The sequence below is a fragment of the Artibeus jamaicensis genome, unplaced genomic scaffold, assembly GCF_021234435.1.
Source record: "Artibeus jamaicensis isolate MK-2021 breed Jamaican fruit bat unplaced genomic scaffold, CSHL_Jam_final contig_466, whole genome shotgun sequence".
Classification (NCBI taxonomy): Eukaryota; Metazoa; Chordata; class Mammalia; order Chiroptera; family Phyllostomidae; genus Artibeus; species Artibeus jamaicensis.
In genome coordinates, this window is record NW_026521844.1 from 16155542 (window position 1) to 16178861 (window position 23320).

General features: G+C 38.4%; 1 protein-coding gene across 2 annotated transcripts in view; it reads left to right on the top strand.

Annotated features, from left to right (window-relative positions):
- The window catches only part of PLSCR4 (phospholipid scramblase 4), a 57689-nt gene extending 34835 nt beyond the window's left edge, over positions 1 to 22854 (top strand). For both annotated transcript variants that reach the window (XM_053667245.1, XM_037142369.2), the window contains exons 4-9: positions 6062 to 6297; positions 9296 to 9338; positions 10448 to 10674; positions 13112 to 13273; positions 14564 to 14722; positions 15821 to 22854. In XM_053667245.1, the coding sequence (XP_053523220.1) occupies positions 6062 to 6297; positions 9296 to 9338; positions 10448 to 10674; positions 13112 to 13273; positions 14564 to 14722; positions 15821 to 15868 (875 nt within the window). In that variant the 3' untranslated portion in view covers positions 15869 to 22854. The remainder of the gene's footprint in view (positions 1 to 6061; positions 6298 to 9295; positions 9339 to 10447; positions 10675 to 13111; positions 13274 to 14563; positions 14723 to 15820) is intronic.
- The last annotated feature ends 466 nt before the right edge of the window (positions 22855 to 23320 follow it).

Genomic DNA, 23320 nt, shown 5'->3' on the forward strand with positions numbered 1-23320 from the left:
CTTGGTCCGCTCCCTCGTCCTTCCTGGCCCTGCCCGTTCTCACCCCTTCTGTTCACCCGTTTTCTACACACTCTCTCAAGTCACCTTGTCATACCCATGGTTTCATTTACCTTTATCCACTTGTGAATCCTTTAGCTCCATATCAATTTCCTGTGCTCTGAACTTGCATTTCCAGTGCCTACAGAACTTCCCCAGATGGCCCTGGATATCAGACTTAGTGATTCTCAGTCAAGCTTTGGCATCTTGCTCCAGAAGACATGCCCTCTGTTCTTTCTCTACTTTGGAGGCCTACAGGGACCCAAGTCAGCATCTTGAGAATCTTTCCTTGCATTCAATTTACTACCAAGACAATACTGTTCTAAATATTGGTTATTATTTCTCCACTTTTTGCTCCTTTCATCACAATTAAGCTTCCTTGCCTTTCATCTGGATTCTACAGGCACATCCTGCCTCATCTAACCTTCTTATCTGTAAACGTTCTAAATGTAAATCTAACCATTCCACTTACCTTTTTTTTGGCATAAAGTTCAAGTTCTTGTCACAGAGTATAGATCTTTCATAATTGTCACTCTTCCCCACCTTCCTTTCTATATCATCAGCTAAACTTCCATACATGGCCATTCACCACATGGTGCTAAGCCTCTCTTGTGCAGCTGCTCCTTTTGCATCTTTTCCCTATGAAACCTTTGCCCCTCAGGGCGTTGCTGGTGAGCTCTAAGTGTCAGCACTCATCTCTAGGGTACCTCCTGTGCTTAAGGCAGGTGCCCCTCCTCTCCAATCTCATCACATACATGCATCCGCCTCTGGTTACACCAGTCAGTGCTTCCTGACACTGTTCACTTTTTCTTATTAATGTGTGAATTCTCCAAGGAACTGGGTGTCCTTGAAGACAGACAAGTCTTTGTACACCTCTCGGTTCCTAGAAGCAGGCACAGCAGCTAGTCCTTGAAATGGGCTTGAGGAATGTTACCTAGGTAAAGGAATGTTGATTTATTTTATGACCTTGTACTCAGAGAGTATTAGGAAAAACAGTTTTGCAATTCATGACTTTCTTGAATGACAGTTTTATGAGTAACTAAAATCTCCCAGACTTTGTCAGATTCAAAAGCCACTCTTCCCTTTTGTGCTCAAATCACTTGAATCTGAGCCTCTGTCCCACCTGCCTTACAGAGATTGCCATCTGTGTTTTATTTCTCATCCCAAAGTGCTTCTTAGGCAATGTCCCTTGCTGGTGGTGGCTGGCTTTCTCAGCATTAGCTGACGCTGGACCACTGCTTTGCCTCTACGCTGGTTACCTCTACTGTCTTGACGCCAACTTTCTGCTGGCTGAGCTGTTTTTCCTTGTGCTGTGCTATCCTGTGGGCAGGGGGAGGGTGTGCAGAACCGAAGGATTTAAGGACCTGAAAATAGCTGCTAGCTGGAGTTGCCCTTCTGGTCTGCAGCTCTGGGCCCTCCACGGAATCCCGTTTTGGGTGTTTGTCTTCCTGGCCTCTGATCTCCGGGGAGAGGGAGCACTGTCATGTTAGTTAACGGTGCCTCTGCAGTCGGAATGCTTGAGTTTAATTCTGACTCTGTCACATATTACCTATTAGTCTTCCAACAAGTTACTTAAGCTCCTATGCCTCAGTTTCCTTCTTTGTAAATTAAGAATAATAGTAGTACCTCCCGCATAAGGTTGATATAATGATGAAAAGATTTAGGACTTGTAAAGTAGTTGTAACAGTGCTTGGGACATAAAAGAGCTCAGTAAGTGTTAATTTCTTTTCTTTTTTAGAAAGACTTTATTTATTTGATTTTAGAGAGAGAGGGAAGGGAGGGAGAGAAACATCAGCGTGTGGTTGCTTCTCACGTGGCCCCCACTGGGGACCTGGCCTGCAACCAGGCATGTGCCCTGATTGGGAATCAAACCAGTGACTCTTTGGTTCACAGCCCATACTCAGTCCACTGAGCCACACCAGCCAGGGCTCTTTTCCCCCCCTCCCCTCCCCTCCCCTCCCCTCCCCTCCCCACTCTTTTTTTCTCTTCTTTTCTTGTTGTCAACATAGCTTCCTCTAACAGGAGTTCCTTCCACATCTGCATGGTATCTAGGACACATTCCTTTGGGTTCTGTGAAAGAGCAGTCTCTACCTTGTCCCACTCCCCCAAGGCCTCTTTATTCTACAGTAGTTGCAGGTTTGATCCCTGGTCCAGGTACATACAGGAGGTGACCAGTTGTAGTTTCTCTCTCACACAGATGTTTCTCTCTCTTTCCCTTCCTCTCTCTCTAGAAGGAAAAATGGAAATGTCCTCAGTGAGGATAAACAATAAACAAACAAATAAATAAGTAAATAAGAAGGAAAGAAAATCTCAGATAAATAATATGACTTTCCACTTTAGAAATAAACCAAGCCCAAGGAAAGCAGGAGGAAAATCTTAAGGATTAGAGCAGGAGTAAATGAAATAGAGAAAAGAACTAAATAGACAGACTCGACAAAACCAAAAATTGGTTCTTTGAAGAGATCAACCATATTGAGAAAACTTAGGCCAAACTGACCCAGAAAATAACCGACAAATTATTAAAATCAGTAATAAAATGGGAACATTGCTAACAGCTTCACGAAATTAAAGAGTATTGTGAGGGAATACTATGAACAATTGTATGCCAACCAATTAGAAAGCCCAGATGAAACAGACACACTCCTAGAAAGACACAAACCACTGAAACTGACTCAGGAGGAAATGGAAAGCCTGATAGTCATACAACAAGTGAAGAGATTTAATCAGCAACTTAAACTGACAAAGGAAAGCCAAGACCCAGGTGGCTTCCTCAGTGACTTCTACTAAATGCTGACTGAAGATTTTAATAGCACACCTCCCTTCCAAAATGGAAGAATAGTGAACACTTTCCCACTCGTTCTATGAAGCAAGTTAGCAAAATTAGACAGATACTATAAGAAATGAAAAATACAGACCAATATCCCTTTTAAAATGCAGATGTAAAAATGTTCACCGAAATACTAGCAAACTAAATGTACCAACATATAATAAGGGCTAAATACCATTACCAAGTGGGGTTTATCCCAAGAATGTAAGGTTGGTTTGTCACATGAAATTTAATTTATGTAAAGTGAAATAAGGCAGACGAAAGAGGGAAAGAACCATATGATTTCACTCATACATGGAATATGAAACAAAAAGCAACAAATGACCAAATTAAACGAATACATAGACACAGACAAAGTTTTGGCGGTTACAAGAGAAGAAAGGGTATGGGGAGGATGAGGAGGTTAACAGGGATCGCATATACGGTTCCAGAAGGAGACTAGCCTTTGGGCAGGGAGCACACAGTGGAATATACAGATGATGTACACCTGAAAGTTGTACACCTGAAACTTATATAATGCGGTTGACCTTTGTTACCCCCAATAAACTTAATGTAAAAAAGAAAATTAGTTGATGTCCATACTGTATTAGTAGTTGATAGGACAAAAACCACATGATCACATCGATGGCTAGAGAAAAAGTGTTTGACCAAATAGAGCATCCTTCATAATAAAAACACTAAACAAGTTAGGATTGAGAAGGAACTTCTCAAACCTGGTAAATGACAGCTAAGAAAAATGCACAGCTGACACTATGCTTAATAAAAGCTGAATGCATTCCCCATAAAATCGAGAATAATACAGGATGTCTTCTTATGCCACTACCATTCAACATTGTAGTAGAGGTTCTAGCTAGGGTAACTAGGCAAGAAAAAGAAATAAAAGTCATCCAAATTGGAAAAACAGAAGCAAAACCATCTCTATTTGCAGATGAGATGATATTGTATATATAAAATCCTGAGAAATAGACACACACATAGCACTAATAAATAAGTCACCAGTGTAGTAAGGTACACCATAAATATACAAAATGCCAATGGTATATCCAGGCAAGAATGATGAACAAGCCAAAAGAAAGTAATAGTACAATTCTACATATAATAGAGTCAAAAAGGAATAAAATACTTAGAATATGTGTAATAAGACAAGTGTAAGATTCCTACACTGAAAACAAACTATTATTGAATGAAACTAAAGAAGACAAATAAATGGAAACATATCTCATGTTCATAGACTTGAGAAGTAAACCTTATTAAATGACAGCACTCCACAAATTGATCTACAGTTTCAACATAATTCTTAGCAATTTCTCAGTAGGCTGTTTTGAAGAGATTAGGAAGCTAATCTTCAAATGTATATGGAAATACAAAGCACTCAGAATAGCTCAAGCAATCTTTGAGGGGAGGAACAAATTTGGAGGACTCAACACTTTCCAATTTCCAAAGCCACAGGAGTCAAGACCATATAGTACTGGCAGAAAGACCAGCATGTAGACCAATTGAGTAGAACTGAAGGTCCAAAAACAAACCCAAACATCTATCACCAATACATTTTCAACAAAGGTGCCAAAACAATTGCTTGGGGAAAGAACAGTCTTTTTCAGCAAGCAGTACTGAGATAACTGATTATCAACACACAAAAGAATGAATTTGTACCCCTGTATCACAGCGTATATAAAAAAAACCTAAAATGGATCTAAAACTGACATGTAAGAATGATAACTATAGAACTTTTAGAATAAAATATAGGTATAAGAATTCATGACTTTGGATTAAGCAATGATTTCTTAGATATGATACCTAAAGCACAATCAACCAAAAATAAAGTAAATAAAATGAATTTCATAAAAATTGTAAGATTTTGTGTTTGAAAGAATATTATTGAGAAAGAGAAAAGACAATCAATAGAATGGGAAAATATTTTATAAACTATCTGGCAAGAGATTGTTGTCCTAAATATATAACAGTACTTACAATGCAACAATAAAAGAAAATGATGCCATTTTAAAGTGGACTAAGGATTTGAATAGACATTTCTCCGGAGAAGACACCGCTGTCCAATAAGTACAGGAAACAATGCTCAGCATCATTTGTCATCAGGAAATGCAACCAAAACCGCAATAAGACACCACTGCACACTCAGTAAAATTACTAAAATAAAAGACACTAACAAGTACTGGTGAGGATATAGAGAAATTAAAACCCTCATACACTTTAGTGGGAGTGCAAAATGGTGAGGCTGCCTTGGAAAATAGTTCAGCAATTCCTGAAAAAGTTGAACATGGAGTTACCATTTACCAATTCCAATATTTAGCTACAAATAAACTTGTACACCAGTGTTCACTGCTGTGTTATTTATAACAGTCAGAAAGTAGAAACAATCCAAATGTCCATCAGTTGATCAATGAATACATAAAAAGTATATATCCATACAATGGATTATTAGTTGCCCGCAAAAAGGAATGCTACAAAAAATTTAAAAAAAATAAGGAGTGGCCTACAAAGGGGCTTGAAGGAAACTTTTGGGATGGTGGACATGTTCTGTGTCTTGATTGTGGACACAGTTGCATGACCATAAGTTTATGAAAAATCAACTGTACATTAAAAAAGGGTAACTTTACTATATGTAAATTATATCTCAATAATCCCTCCAAAAGCATTACAATAAATCCAAAATTAATTGCATATAAAAAAGAGTAAGATAAAAGAAAGAAAAAAAGGAATGCTACAACATGAATGAACCTTAAAAAATCATGCTAAGTGAAAGAAACCAGACACAAAGGCCACATGTTCTATGATTTCATTTCCATGAAATGTCTAGATTAGGCAAGTCTGTAGAGACCGTTGTTTCCAGGGACTGAGGAGCAGGGCAGGTGATGGAGAAGGACTGCTAATGGGTATGAGTGATGAGACCTTTCTGGAATGCGACAGCAGTCATTAAAAGCACCACTGAGAGTTATGTAGACCTTACTATCTTCGTGACCTTTGACAGAAATTTGTGGTGCTAATTATGTGCTGGCCGTGTCACTATGACCTAATGAACTACGTATATTCTTCAAAAGGGAACAAACCTAATGTGTAGAGAATTTAACATGCTACTTCATATTTCAAACCTTATTTCTATACCTCTAAAATGGGAATAACTTCCAATATATTGCAGTCTTAATAACATATCACACTTTCATTTGTGTTTTAACACAGGACCCCCTGGAGCAGCAGTCCCTCCACCTGTAGGCTACCCAGGAGCCTTCCCTGTGAGATATTACAGTCTACAGCAGCCCAGTACCTTCCCCTACTGCAAGCCAACTGGTGGCACCCACCCCATCCAATACCAGCCTGGCAAATATCCAGTGTCGTATCAGTCTGCTCCAATAACCTGGATGCCAGGGCCAGCTCCAATACCAGACTGCCCTCCTGGCCTGGAATACTTAACCCAGGTACTTCACACAAATCCAATGTGTATTTCCTAATGAAGTATGACGGGGGGTCCAACGAGAGACAAAGGGCTGAACTGAGTGGATAAAGTGATGCGTCAGTGATGGTAGATAATTTGGTTTGTGAGACTCTAAGCGTGATGGTATTAATTTTAGAAACGTGAAAGGAGGCCAAAGATGATAGGCATGTTTTTGGTGGGATGAGTATAGTTTTTGTAAAGCATATATTTCAGTTTTAAGACACTCATGATGTCCTGTTGAAGGCAGTTTAAAAAATAGGAATATGAATATAAGAAAAACTATCAAGGATGCTAATTGGGATGCCATTTGCTTAGAAGTAGAGTTAACATGAAGAAAAGCAACATTAAAAAAAAAAGAACAGAACAACAGATAGTGAGTGAATTAATGAGTGTCTTAGCCCATAGCCTTTTCTCACCACCCATAGTTTTTATCATCCAGCCTGTCATTCCCCAAAACATGCAATGCATATAAAAATAGGAGACCTAACAGAGATTTGCTTCAGGCCCAGTTCCTGAGAACCCCTTCACATAGTCCAGCGACTCCATAATTTCCACTTACACAGACATTCTGGAGCTACCAGGACATCCAGGTTAGAAATGGGCAGTATGCCAAGTAGGTGTGCCAAAGGGTGTGTTTCCCAAAATCTATATCAAAAACTCAAAAAGATTGCTTAACGAAAGTAAGAAAATGCTATTATAGAAAATCCCTTAGAAACCACTGCTGAATCATGTTTCACTTTTAGAAAAAGAAAGTGTTGAAAATACATTACAAGTAAGGGACTTGCCAATTCAATACATGTCTTCCCATATAGTCAACCAAACATTCCTTGAAGTTGGTAAGTTTTTCTTTTCAATTTTATGCAGTGATAGAGACTCAGTTAATCTTGTGTATTGAAAACCACTGGAACAACAGTATAGTGTTTGCTACTTGTAAGCCAGTACACTTGGATCAGGAAAATTTGGATTTTACATGAACCAAAATTTTTATGAAATTGTTGTTTTGGCAAAAATAATGACAAAAAAAGCCAGTCATTGAGGTAAAATGTTAGAGTAAACCCCTATATCATTTTAGAAGCTTATAAAATGTTTATGTTAATCAAGTTTAGTCCTTTTTTACACTCAGAGATAAATAACTGAAATTATCTTTGGAATTTCAAGATTTGGAGTCATTTCTCTTTTGAAAATGTATAACTTAAATATTGTTCATTTAAATATTTTTTAAGTTTTTCTTTTTTTTAGTACTCTGACCAAAGTTACATTAACATATTTCATGAATTCTGTTTTCTCTTTCGGGAATGTTTTGAGTTTAAAAAAATGAAAAAGGAAACAAACAGGTTTAGAACCAGACAAACCTGGTTTTTAATTCTAGTTCTACTCCCCCCTTACTCTATAACTTGAATAAGGTTTGTAACATGCCCAGTATTTTTGGCACATAGGGCTCAACCAATAGATGATAGCTGTGTGGATGTTATTAGTTAATACACCTTGTACGTGAGCAGGAGACATAGAGCCCACCATCTTCATCATTTGCTTTATCCTAGCCTTTTGGCCATCTCTTGTGCAGACAGCTGACTCTCTGTCAGGGCTACCATGACTATGGTATCTAAAGTAGCAGGGGTATATTATTTCTAGAATATTGGCTTGGCCAGTGACTCCGCCAGTTTATAGAAAGCTGTTCCGTAACAGCCTTGGTATCTTATTGAGCAAACTTCTTCCACATTAACAGGCTTTGTGTCCTTAGAAAACTTTGCTCAGCAGTGAATGCTTTTACCATGCAGTGAATATTTTCACTCCCTAATTCTAGGTTTTAACATTCTAGATTTTTAAAAGGGGTTATAACTCACCTTAGTGGCCACTTTTGATATTTTGTAAAGGATATATGTGCAGACATGTTTAGATCCTTCACCTGATTGTGTCTTTATGTAATAAAAACATTTTGAATGAAAGATTGTATGTTCCTATACCCTCCTATAATCAATCAAGCCCTAAAACATTCATGTCTAGTTATTTTAAATTTTATTTATCACCATATTTGTGTATCTCTCATTATGTAATGTATTCAACAAGTATTTCGTGAAATATGGTGTCAGGCAGTATTCTGGGCTCAGGGATTAGGAATGATCTAATGATCTATATTATCTAAACTTACACACTTAGAATCAGTTTGTCCTCGACGAGGTTTTTTTTTTCTCTCGTGCAAGAAAGTTGAACAGATAACAGGCCCATTAAACTGTCTTTCTTTAGAGTAACTCCTAGGTAGAGTTAAGTTTGAAGTTTATTTAATGGTATTTCCAGCCTCCCTTTCAAAGGAATCCCACCCCGGAGTTTCCCCTCCTTTGCATTAATCCATATCACATGCTTCTGCCCTGTGAGACCCTCCCGATACTGAAGTGTGCACCTGGGAAAGGTCTTGGTGTTTAGTAGCTCAGGGGAGTGAAAAATCAGCATGTTAATCTCTCAGAAGTACCTGGAAAATGATATAAAATTGGACACCCCTGTGTGCAGTAGATTCTACCTGGCTGATTAACTCTCCTGAAGCCACTGAGACAATTGCTTTCTTTATGGCCGGTCCATGTTAAACTGTCCTGAACTTCCTGAGCACCTCCAGTCTGTGGGTGACATGTCAGAGAGACCAGTGAGTAGGGACTGAGCTAGGGACATTCTGTGTCAACCCAGCTGCTTCTAGATGCTGTTACTGTGCTAGGGAGTAATTTTCTGATATTTTAGACCAAAGTTTTAGTCTTTTACAGTGGAACTGGAGAAAAGTATTTTCTCTCTCAACAGCTCCAGTAACCACCTGATCAGGTGCATATAGGCTGATTCCATGGGGTCAAACGTGTTATATTTTGTTCAGTTTTAAAAAGATATTTTGGTAATGATTGATCAATTTTAATACCTATCTCATCAGTTTCTTTTTTGTGCTGATTTAGTTTAGTTCTGATATTTCTATCTTTCATAATTGCTTTGTTCTATCCCAACAGCTGGACAACATACATGTTCTTCAGCATTTTGAGCCTCTGGAAAGTATGTATAATTCAATAGTGTTTGTCAGTATTTGAACCAGGTAGAAATTTGTATTATCCAATACCTAGTTCCTTACTGCTACTAATCAATTTTTAGTGATTCAGGAAAGTAACCAAGGGAAACATTTTGCATATTTTTATCTATTTATATGTCACATGTAAGCTCTTAGACTTGAACAAGATTTACATTTTATGTGGACAGCTGCCCTACCCAGCTCTTCCATGTTAACTTCTCATGAATGGCAAAAAGAAGGAGCCAAAGTCTAAGTTAGTTAGTCAGGGGCACCAAAGTCAGCTAATCAGTGGCAGAACTGGAAACCTGCTGAGTTCTAGCCCAGTTCCCTTTTTTTGGAAGTAGGAAGAAATCACACTGTACTCATATAATGTCTCTTCTCAGTTCATTCTCGCAAGATTACTGACCCCCCCAGGACCAGATCTACACACTCCCTTGACCACATAGGGCCTTTGACTAATCTTGGTTTGTTTTCTTATTTACAGTTGATATTGACCCTAATCATCTCAACATATTTCATGAGCTGATTAATTTATGGTTTCATATATAATTTCATTTATATGTTTCTGTAATTGTTTTCTGAATTCAGATACTCTGGGAATATTGTTTCAATCTTTGATTTTATGTGAAAGTTTTTAAAACCATTTTACACTGAACTTTTTAAAAGAAATGTTTAAAAATTTAAAAATTATATAAACACTTATATATCATACAAATGATTTTAATATTATATTCTAATCAATTATATATATTTTACATGAAATTTTATAAAAGGTACTTTGCTTTAAGCCCCTAAAAGAACTTATATTTTATTTTTATTGAAGTGTAATTAACATAGAATATTATATTATTTTTAACTGTACAACAATGATTCAGCATTTATATTCCTTATGATATGACCACTAGAATAAGTTTAGTAACCTTCTGTCACCATACAAAGTTATTACAGTATTATTGACTATTTCCTCTCTGTGTACTTGACCGTTCTGTGACTGTTTTTGTTTTTAAAAACTGGAGGTTTGTACCTCTTATTCCCCTTTTTGAGGCCCACTTTAACTACTTCCAATTTAAGATGGTTTTCTCATTTTATCTCTTAGTGATGATGAGTTTTGAAACTAATAATAAATATGACATTAAAAACAACCTGGACCAGATGATTTACACTGTAACTGAAGACACAGATGACTTTACCAGGAATGCTTATCGGACACTGAGGCCCTTCGTCCTCCGGGTCACTGACTTCACGGGCCGAGAAATCATGACAGTGCAGAGACCTTTCAGATGCACCTGCTGTTGCTTCTGTTGTCCCTCCACCAGGCAAGAGGTCAGAGAATGGAAGTCTAACCCATTGTCTCTTCCTGATCCAGCTCCTCACATACGGTTGGGCTCCTTCCAAAACCACACGGGAGGGGGTTTTCACTGGTTCTGTGCATCAAAATGCAACAAGATAGTAAGGAGGGAGGAAGCCTCGTTGTTTCCCCTAAGGAAAATTAAATTACAAAGGGCTTTTTCCTGTGGGTTTATGCTCCTCAGTGCTAATGAGTGGATCAAGCAAAAGTATTTCATAAGTAACCACAATTCTAAGAATTGTGTCTACTGAATTAGAAATTTACCTGTCACTTAAGAGTCACACGCATTAATCTAAATGTACCCATGTATCCTCAGATAAAATATGCTAAGTTAGACATAGGCTTTTAGAGTTAGAAAAGACTTTAAATAACTTCACACTGCCCATCACAATGCAAACCTTGGCTATAAGTAAAGAAAGGGAGGCTCAGAAAGATGGAATACCTGTGGATGGTGTTTCACCTGGCAGGTGGCAGTGCTGGAGCTAGAACAGACGTTCTGAGTTACAGTTCGGTTACTGTTCTGTGACCTGTGTAGCTCTAGGGAAGTTTTTTGCTGAAGGAAAAGGAAAAGCAGGGTCCTGACTGGTGTAGCTCAGCGGATTGAGTGTAGGCCTGCGCACCAAAGGGTGCACAGTACTACAGTATTATCAGTATTACAGCCTTTGTCCAATATATGGGATTTTGTCCCACAACATTACCTAGGTTTTTTCTGATTTCTCCAGCTTGACCTGTGTTCGTGTGCATGTGTGTGTGTTTGGTTCTGTGCAGCTTTATCAGCCATGTAGATTCTTATATCTGCCGCAGCCTGCTGCAGCAAGGGTGGTCGTGAGGCTGAGTGAGGGACTGAATAAAGGAGAGGACCAAATGCTCTGCTGGCATAAGCCAAGTTTATTGCGCAGTCTTCAGGCTTAAATACAATCTTGAGTACATAGAGGACAAAGGAGAAGCCTTCTGGCACGTAGCTCACTTCCTTGACCTACAAAGTTTCTCTCTTCCCTTAGAGTCAGGATGTTCCCAAGCTAACATACCTTCCGGGTACATGACGCACAGGCCAAAGATATGAGTTGATGGGTAAGGAGAGGCGGCTAGTTTCCCAAGGGGTCAGAAAGCAGTCACAACCCAGGACAGCCCCGAGGCCGGAAACCAGGCCCAGACACCACGCCTGCGGTGCAGGACCCTATCCTCGACCCCTCACAGGCCTCCTGGGCTCCAGCATATATCCACCACCACAATTCAAATACCAGTTTTGTTACCACAAAAAACCTTCATAACCATGCCTCCCTCCCTCCCTTCTCTTCATCCCTAACCTCTAGCAGCCACTAATCTGATCTCCAGCTGTCATTTCAAGAATGTCATAGAAACAGAATTGTATAGTATGGAACCTTCCAGGACTGTTTTTTTCCCCCACAGTATAATTTACCTTGAGATTCATACAAGCTGCGACATGTATTAATAGTTCATTCCTTTTTATGACTGAATCATGTGAATTCTTTTATATGATTTATTTAAACTATTTAAACTAATTTATTTGTATACAGGGGTTTTTTTATACCTCAGGCCTAAACTTATATGAAATCTCTGTCCTAGAAAGCTATCAAATTTATGTGTTTGTCTATATGTGTGATTGTATATATGTGAACAGTAATATTTTCATTCGAAGCTGTGTAGTCTTGCCCCATAATGAGATGCAGGGGACTCAGAATTCTTAGGAAAGTATATCTGACACCAAGAAAATCATCTGTAGAGATTTTAGTTTGGTCTTTTACCAAATAATTTAATTTTGTGACTCTTGTTATTATTAAGTATGAAGATCTTAGTTCTTCCCAAAGGAATATTGCAAAGATAATTAGCTGAGAGTATTGGACAGCATTTTAAAAACTTAAAAAAAATGGCTTTTTATACCCAGAACACATTCTGTTGTTTTCCCAATGCACAGTTTTCAGAATGCTTTTCCGTTTTGTTTTCTATCCTAAATGTCATGCCTGAGCTTCAAATCTAAGACGTTAGATTTGATGGTTTTGTGGATTGTGCCAGAAGACGTAAGACGCAGTGATCTTCATTACAGCACAGAGAGTGGCTTGAGCATCAGCATGTTTTTGTACATCCCCGTGTCCCCGCGTTCCATGAGGTTGACTCAGAAGAGCTCCCGTATACGGCTGTGGAATACCAAGCCCAGAGAACTGGCCATTATACGATAAATAAGTAGGAACTTTGTCCCAAAGGGGTGTGTGACCTCATCTCTCAAGGCTGTTCACTAAAATACAAAGCTAAGAAATAACCCGGGTAAAATAGAAGACTCTTTCCCAGTAACAGTTCTCCCCGTCCCCAAACGGATTGAGGACACTTCTCGCTTGTGCGTGTGCGTACACGCACCTACGTAACATCCTCCCCTCTGTCGTGCCTCATTTGCAGCTGGAGGTGCAGTGTCCTCCGGGCGTCACCCTCGGCTTCGTTCTGGACCACTGGAATCTGTGCCGGGCAGTGTACAGCGTCCAGAACGAGAAGAGGAAAACTGTGATGCGCATACGTGGACCGTGCTCCACCTACGGCTGTGGCTCGGATTCTGTGTTTGAGGTAAACAAATGTAACGATAACGTCTCCACATCTCTTTTCTAAGTGTGCTAACAAACCTCAGATTGATTTGGTTTTAGGTGATTTTTCGTGTGAACGAATAGAGTAGTATAAGAGGTAGCTGGTTGACTTTATATGATTTTCAAATTATTGTTAGTGGATTGCTTAATGTTTTCCAAAATGTGAGCTCTATTTTTATAATTTTAGTGTTTGGTAAAGGTAAGCGAAACCATTAAAACATTAATTCTGAGAGTAAATAGCCTGTCATAATCTATGTATTTTATTCTTGGTTGTATTTAATTAACCATTTTTTATCAAAGATTTCCAGGGTCAGAGAACAGGTCCTGAGTGACGAAAAGTGCCCTCCGTCTCCCAGAACACGGGGCACCCCCAAGGCTGTGCACGTTGCTTCTTTGCAGGGTAGAAGTCTGTGTCCTAACGAAATAGGACAACACTGATAACATGGATAAAAGTCAGTAGGCTTATAACATTTTCTCAGAAAAGGAAAAATCTTTTTGCTTTGCTTTTATCTCAATGGATAATCATATGAATCTGACGAAGGAGATTCCTAGAAATATTACCTTAGCTTCTCAGAGTCCTTTCTGAACGCCTTACAATTCAGCAAGCTCATCATCTAAAATTACTGTTTCCAGTAGTTCCCGTGACCCCCAATAAACTTTCCTTAGTTCTCATTTTACATCACCAAGTTATCAAGCATTTCTTATTTTGTAAAAGACCATGTACAGAAATAGAAAGTATAGATAAGCCAAATTGCAGGGGCAAAATTATTCTGTGTATAGGGTCATTCTGATCACCAAAAGTCGGTATCTAAGTAGAAGCTGAAGTCCTTCAGAATCCTGGCGTAATTTAAGAAGACAGGGTCAATTTATTTGGCACATCCAAGCCTGAGTGATTATAAGGAGTTTGTGAAGCGCACAAAACTGTGCCTCATTGCTTTTGCTCATTTGTTTCCCTTCCAATCCCCTAACTCCCACCCTTTGCTATAGGGAGAAAAAATTCAGAACCAATTCAAATCATACCTCCCAACTCATCTAAGGACTAAGAAAGAACACTGTCCTGGGAAGTGTAAGATATAAGATTCCAGCTCAGTTATTGACCAGCTGCAAGGCACTAAGCCCTTCCTGACCATAGCTTCCTATTTGAAATTATGTTCTGATATATTCATTTCCTGCACTGTGTTTGTGGTCAGTGGAGCTGCCTTTAAAATAGAAGACTAACATATGCATTGTAACATTTTTCAGCCATCATACAGCCAGATTCTTATCTCTCTAGGTCACATCCCTGGATGGTGTCTCCAACATCGGCAGCATTATTAGGAAGTGGAATGGTTTGATATCAGCCATGGGTGATGCTGACCACTTTGACATTCGCTTCCCATTAGACCTGGATGTGAAGATGAAAGCCATGATTTTTGGAGCTTGCTTCCTCATTGTAAGCCTTTTGCTTTTGAGTTATCTTGAGAGATTTATTCTTTCTGATGAAAAGCAACATTGTAGAGAGGCAACAGGTTTGAAACTAGACCAACCTCTGCCTCTACCACTTACTAGTTACATGTTTTCTAATGTTTTTAACACATACAAGCTTCAGTCTCCTCATCTATCAAGTGGAGATAAAAATACTTATAATTTCAGTTTATAAATATTAACTATTCAATATCATATGAATAAAGGGGCAGGAGAGTAGAAGATACTAGGCATCAGATGGGTGTATTGTCAACATTGCATGTTACTGATTATTCTCAATACTTAAAAATGCCTGTCCTGCCCTGGTTGGGTGGCTCAGTTGGTCGGAGCATCATCCCGCCTGTACACCAAAAATCCGTGGGTTTCGTTTCCAGTCAGGGCACATACCTAGATTGCGGGTTCAGTCTTGGTCAGGGCATGTACAGGAAGCAATTGATGTTTCTCTCACATTGATGTTTCTCTCTCTCACTCTTTCTCTCTCTTTAAAATCAATAAGAATATATTCTTAGGTGAGGGTTTTTTTTAAAGGCCTGCCCTGTGACTTCTTAATGAAATTAAATAACTCCAAAGCTGATGTCCTTTCCCTGTACCTTACTGTCTCTCTGTCAATGCACTGTTGGTGTTATACCATGTTTGTATTTAGTAGGTGCAATTCCCTTGCTATATTTCTTAGTAATTAGTGGGTAATAGTCATAAGTAAAGCATAGAAATAAACTTGATAATACTTACTCTATGAACCTAATTAACATATTGCAATTGATATTTTTAACATATTTAATATTGATTATCAACTTTTTCTGTCTTTTGACAATAAAAGTTTAGTTAATTAGTATCCCAAGTGGAAAACACATTGGCTGCCAACAGTTTTAAGTTTATAATTGCTGTCCCTTATTTTAGGTCCTTCTTATAAAGATTTATTAGATTTATTTACTTTTAACTGGTGTGGAGGATTGCCAGATAAATTATAAAGGGTAATATTTATGCACTATGTCAAATTATTTATATAAATATAATTCTCTCTCCATATACATATTTATGTATATATAAATTCTTTTTCCAATTTTAGGACTTCATGTATTTTGAAAGATCTCCACCACAGCATTCATCACGATAGATGGACACCGCAAATCATCATTGATGATTTAAAAAAATTAGAAAGGTTGGATTGGGCTTACAGTCAGCCCTCAATTATTTGTGAATATATTTACCTGCTTTTGCAGATTCTTTTTATTTGGTGTTAGCTTTGACATGTAGGCTGCAAGTGTGAGAACACAATCTAATGTATGTTTCAATTGAGTATGTGTCTCATTGTCTGCTTGGTAGAATAGGAGTTCATCCTGAAAAAGCTATGACTCATTAACCAAATAAATATAAATACAAAATGAGCTTGAAAACACTTAAATATGATATAAGGGAAATGAATTCCAGAGCTCTCATATTAGTAGGTAATGTCGATCAACGTAGCCTCTTACCAAAGGCAGATGTGATTCAAGTTGAAAATAATGATACTCTTCATCTTTAAAAACAAAAAGGAAGGTGGGCAGAAATATTAAATTTTTGGAAAACTTAGTTTTATTATGAAAAAAAATTTTTATCATGAGATTTATGTTTTCCATGCCTCAGGGGCTGCCTTATATATGCAGACAAGGTCAGACTATCAGGAAAGAAAGGTGACAAGGGCCAGAGACACTCTAGATCTCTTAGCAACTTAGAGACATCACTGGCCTTATAAAAAACTTACATTTAATACATTTAACCTCTCTTGGTCAGATACCTTACATATTAAATATTTTTGGCCAAATCTCTAAGGTTGTTAATTGAACTGTTGTATCTTGTTTGACATAACACAGAGGAGATAACTTTTATCTTTCAAGAAGCTCCCCTATAATCACTGTACTGTTTTAATCACAAGAATTGGAGTTTTGTTTTCAAATTTTGAAACATGACAGTCTCTGTTACATTTTCTAAAAGCAAGAATTATTCTAAAGATCCAAGATGGCAGAGAAGAAAGTGGAAGCTCCACTAACCTCCTCACAGGACCAATCTGGAATTACAACTAAATTGTAGACAAAGCATTCCAAATAACCAACTGAACACTAGCTGGAGAAAGCCCTATAACCATAGACAGACAGAATAAACCACTGCACCATAGTGGGATGTATAGGGACTGCAGAGGAGGTGCAAGAGGGCTGGCTGGGATCCCACAGGCAGCAGATGAAGATGAGGAGGGATATTTAAGCAGCCAGTGGGATTCCCCTGTGAAGTGTGAGGGCTTAACCCCAAACTGGGCTCTCAGCCTACAGCACCAGAGTAGGAAAGGAACCCAGATAATATCCAGCTATGAAAAGCAGCAGGGTTTCCATATGCCAGGGAGAGATGTCTGGAGGCTCAGAGAGCCTCTTAAAGGGTCAATGCACAAAATTCCATTTGCATTCTCTTACCCTGGGCTCCAGCAGAGGCAGGGCAGAGTAGACTGGTGATGATTGAGAAGAGTCTGAGGATGGTGGCTCTGCAGAGAGAATTGAAAGAACAGACACCAGGATCCCTGTGCTGAGTCATTCTTTGCACTGCAGGAGCCATCTTTCTCAGGCAGAGCACTCCCCTTCAGATGGCATTAGCCTGAGGGGAAGCAAGAGCCCTGCCCATGGAAATTACTCTGCCCCAGCCTGTGGGGCTTAAGGCATGCAGCTGATTATAGCTTGATTAATTTAAGAACTGATCAGTTTAGTGGCTGATTAGTATAACAACTAAAATGGAAAATACAAAGAAGCAGACAAAATGGGAAGACAAAGAAACAGAACCAAAATGAAAGAACAGACTTCCGGTCAAGATGGTGGCATAGGCAGACGTGGCTCACCTCTTTGCACAACCACATCAAAATACAACTAAAATATAGAATAACCATCACTCAGGGACATCAGAAATCAAGCTGAATGGAAGTCTGGCAATTATGGAATTAAAAAAAAACACATTCATCCAGACCGGTAGGAGGGATGCAGACACAGAATGGATTGGTCCAACACCCACATGGATATAAATTCAGGAGGGCTTTTTTTGGGAGCGAGGGGTAACAGACCTAGACCAGACACCCCAGCCCAGGATTCCAGTGTCAGGAGAATAAGTTCCTACAACTTCTGGCTGCAAAAACCAGCAGGGATTGAGTCAGTGGAAGAAACTGCTAGAGCCTTAACCAGTTCCTCTTGAAGAACCCATACAGAGACTCAGCTACTCAGTCCCTCTGAGCTCCAGCACTGGGGTAGCAGCTGGAAAGGCACCCTGGTATACAGGGAGAAACTGAAGTGTCTGACATCAAGGAAATCAGAGGCCATTGACTCTTTGCTAAACCCTTCCCCACATGGAGCTGGTAAGCTGGTGCCATATCTGAGATTCCATCAATTGCTTAACACTGTTTGACCCACATTAGGATCCCCAAAGGTTCTGCCTCACCAACATGTAGGACCACCCAAACTGCCTTTCTGTAAGAATAGCTGGTCTTGGCTTTTAAATCCTAACAAACAAGCAACAGCTGACTTCAGTGAGCCCTAGCAGAAGCCAAATTAGACTCACAGTTTGGCTGCGCCTGGGGAATCTCCAACCCCACCACAAGTAGCTGCCATCTCAGATTGTTTTACAGCTCAGGCAGGGTGCCCCACACAAAACACAGGTGGGGGCTGACCTTGCCCTACACCACCCAGGAAACTCCAGGGACAGCTACAGACCACATCACAACACCACAACTCAGCCCCTGTACAACTCCACAGATGGTGGAATTTGGTGGTCAATGGTCACAACCAGTTCTTGCAGCTGATTGTTCTGGGTAAATACCTCCCATTGACCTGCCAACAGCAACCAAAGCTCAACTATAAGAGGAGGGTATACTCAGCCCACATGAAGGGCGCACCTCAAACGCCCACTTTGGGTGATAGGGGAGGCTGTGCCACTGACCCTACAGTACATGTGCTATATTAGGCCACACTACCAAGACACAGAGTCAAAGCAGCTCAACTTAATACATATAAACAAACACAGGGAGGCTGCCAAAATGAGGAGACACAGAAACATGGCCCAAGTGAAAGAACAGATCAAAATTACAGAAAAAGAGCTAAACGAAATGGAGATAAGCAGTCTATAAGATGCATAGTTCAAAACACTGCTTATAAGAATGTTCAAGGAACTTAGTGAAGACCTCAGTAGCATGAAAAAGACCCAGTCAGAAACAAAGGATACACTAACTGAAACAAAAACAATTTATAAGAAAACAACAGTAAAGTGGATGAAGCCAAGAATGAAATAAATTATTGGGAACATAAGGAGGAAAAAAATCAGAACAACAAGAAGAAAAAAATAATTCAAAAAAATGAGACTAGGATAAACAACCTCTTGGGACAACTTCAAAGGTCCAACATTTGCATCATAGTGGTGCCAGAAGGAGAAGAAAAAGCAAAAAATTGGAAATATATCTGAAAAAAGAGTGAAAGAAAACTTTCCTAATTTAGTGAAGGAAATAGACATTCAAGTCTATAAAGCACATAAAGTCCCAATTATGACACATGAAAAGAAGCCTACTCCAAGATGATAATTAAAAGGCTGAAGGTTAAAGATAAAGACTCTAAAAGCAACAAGAGGAAAGAAGTTACTAGATGGTTGCCAAAAGGGAGGGCTATGGCCTGGCTGGTGTAGCTCAGTGGATTGAGCGTGGGCCTGCAAACCAAAGGATTGTGGTTCGAGTCCCAGTTAGGGCACATGCCTGGGTTGCAGGCCATTTCCCAACAGGGGATGCACAAGAGGCAACCACACATCCATATTTCTCTCCTTCCCTTCCCCTCTAATGATAAGTAAAATCTTAAAAAAGGGGGGGCTGTCGGGGAGAATCGGTGAAAGTTAAGGGGGTTAAGAAGTACCAATATATAGTTATAGAATAGCCATCAGGATGTAAAGTACAGCATAGGAAATGGAGTAGTCAAAGAACTTATATGCATGGCCCATGGACATGAATAATGGTGGGGGGATTTCCTGAGGGAGTAGGGGTGGAGGCAGGCAAAGGGGAAAAATTAGGGCAACTGTAATAACATAACTAACAGGGAAATCAAGGAAACAATCCCATTCACAATTGCTTCAAAAATATAAAAATACCTAGAAATAAACTTAATCAAGGGGGTAAAAGACCTCTGCTCAGAAAATTATATGATACTGATGTAAGAAATTAAAGGAAACAAATAAGTGGAAGCACATACCATGTTCATGGATAAGAATAATTGACATCATTAAAATGTCCATACTACCCGAAGCCTTCTATAGATTCAACACAATTCTTATCAAGATTCCAATGAGATATTTCACAAAACTAGAACAAATATTTCAAAAATTTATATGGAACAACAAAAGGCCCTGCATAGCAGCAGCAATCCTGAGAAAGAAGAACAAAGTTGGAGGAATCACACTACCTAATATCAAACTGCACTATAAGACCATAGTAATCAAAACAGCTTGGTACTGGCATAAAAACAGACACATAGATCAAGAGAAAAGAATAGAGAGCCCAGAAATAAACCCACACTTTCATAGTAAATTAATATTTGACAGAGAAAGCAAGCACATACAATGAGCTGAAGATAGTTTACTTAATAAGTGGTGTTGGGAAAATTGGAGAGATACATGCAGAAAAATGAAATTAGACCACCTTCTTATGCCACACACAAGAATAAATTAAAAATGAGCCCTGGCTAGTGTGGCTCAGTGGATTGAGTGCCGGCCTGCGAACCAAAGTGTCACTGGTTTGATTCCCAGTTTAGGGCATATGTCTGGGTTGCAGGCCAGGTCCCCAGTAGGGGGAACATGAGAGACAGTTGATGTTTCTCTCCCTTTTTCTCCCTCCCCTTCTCTAAAAATAAATAAAATATTTTAAAAAAAAGAATAAATTCAAAATGGATCAAAGACTTAAATGTTAGTCCCCAAACCATACAAATCCTAGAAGAAAAAATAGACATCAAAATCTCGGATATTGCTCATCACAATTTTTTTATCAGCTATGTCTCCCTAGACAAGGAAAACAAAAGAAAAAAAATAAACAAATGGGACTACATCAAACTAAAACAAAATAAAATCTCTTTTGCACAGCAAAAGAAATAATTAACAAAATAAAAAGACAACCCACAGAATGGGGGAATATATTTACCAATACATCTGATAAGGGGTTAACATAAAAATTTACAAAGTACTTTCAAAACTCAACACCAAAAAGTCAAACAACCCAATTAAAAAATGGATCAAAGACCTGAATAGATAGTTCTCCAACGAGGACATACAGATGGCCAAGAGACACATGAAAAGATGCTCCAGTTCACTAATAATCAGAGAAATGCAAATTAAAACCACACTGAAACACCATCTCACACCTGTCAGAATGGCTACCATCAATAAATCAACAAATAAGTACTGACATGGATGTGGAGAAAGGAGAATCCTTGTGCACTGTTGGTGGGAATGCGGACTGGTGCAGCCACTCTGGAAAGCAGTATGGAGTTTCCTAAAATAATGAAAAATGGCGCTGTATTTTGACCCCACTTCTGGGACTATATCTGAAGGAACCCAAAACACTAATTTGAAAGAACATAAGCACCCCTGGGTTCATTGTAGCATTATTTACAATCAGCGAGATAAGGAAGCAGCACAAGTGCCCACCAATGGAAGAGTGGATAAAACAACTATGGGACACTTACACAATGGAATTCTACTCAGCTGTAAAAAAAGAAAATTTTACCCTTTGCAATAGATTGGATGAACCTGGAGAACATTATTCTACATGAAATAAGCCAGTCAGAGAAAGGCAATTACCATATGATTTCACTCACATGTGGAATCTAATGAACAAACTTAATAAGGAAAATGGAGACAGACTCATAGATGAAGAACAAGATGAAAGGTAGTTGCAGGGAGGGAGTTAGGGGGTAGAAGAATTAAACCAAAAGGAAAAGAACTCATGCACATGGGCAACAACAGTATGGTGATTGCTGGGGGGCGGGCCTAAAAACAGACACATAGATCAAGAGATCTTACCTGCCAGGGCAGGTAATAAGTGGACTAAAAGGCAATGTAAAAAAATACAATAAAAATTTAAAAAATAACAGCAAAAACTACAAATTCTGACACAGCTTACTATTACTTTGCTGCTTTTTGAGTAGTAGATAAATCTGTGTCTATGCACAGATAAAACCATAAACATTCTACAGATTATACGGTATGAGTACAGATTATATAGGATGAACACAGTTAAAATATACATTGTACTAGTTTGTATTAACCAAGTAACAGCATGGTGTGTTAGTGACTAGACTCTGATAAATCCACTTGCTTCTCTTGCACGTTACCTTCCTGTCTGGTCACTGACTGTGTGTGTGTTTTAACACAGCGAATGGAGTATGTTCTTCTGCTCCTTATTAAATAAAGCAGTCTGAATGTTCTTAGCTTTGTTATTCTGAGATAAGGGCCTTCAACCACAGTTATTATTAAAGTGAAAGAAAGGTGCCTTGCCTATTAATTGTATTCACCTTTTCATGGCAAAAGTTGTTTACTCAGTTTATTGTAATATTCATTTTTATTCATCACTACTGGCTTTAAAAAACTATGTAAAAGCTGCTTCTTTCTAAAATTCTAATTACTTTATATTTAAAAATGCAATTGTACTTTGAGATATACGTATAATATTTCAATATTTCTCAATAATATGTATATTTTTGAGACATACATATTATTTCTCATAATAATATCTGACTTTTTTCTATAGAAAATCAGACAAGTAGTATTCATAAATGTTATCTGTATAAACTTTTCTTTTTTACTTGCACACATCTCATTCCAAGACCTGCTGCATAATACCAAGAAAAAAATTATTTTTAGCATATGACATTTAAAATTTTTCTTCAAAGTTTTTGTGGTATTAGCATTCTCTTATATTTATAACTTCTCTTTCTTTCACAATAATACCATGTCTTATATTTTTATACAACAGTTCATATTATAATTTCTTTATTTCTTAAATGACATTTCATTGTATACATAGGTCAGATTAATTAAAAAAATAAGGTGTTCTCGAAATTTGTGTGTTTATATTTCATCATATTGTTTCTGGCTTTTAAATAAATATAATATGGCTTATAAAAATAGTGTTTTATATTTTGACTTGTTATTGAGTCTGCTTTGGACTAAATGTTTGTATTCCCTCCAAAATGTATGAATTACCCAAATTCATAAGTAGGCTTTTTTGGGTAGTGATAGATCATGTAGGTGAAGCTCTCGTGAATGAAATTAGTGCTCCCCTGAATGAGATTAGTGCCAGCACTTCGACCTTGGATTTACCAGACTTCGGAACTACTAGAAATAAAAGTTTATTGTTTAAGTCACTACCCTATGATATTTTCGTTATAGCAGCCCAAACAGATTAAGACAGAACTTGGTACTGAGAAAGGAGGTGCTGCAGTAACAAATAGCTAAAAATGTGGAAGTGATTTTGGAACTGCATAACAAGTGGAGACTGGAAGAGTATGGAGGTGCATTCTAGAAAATGCCT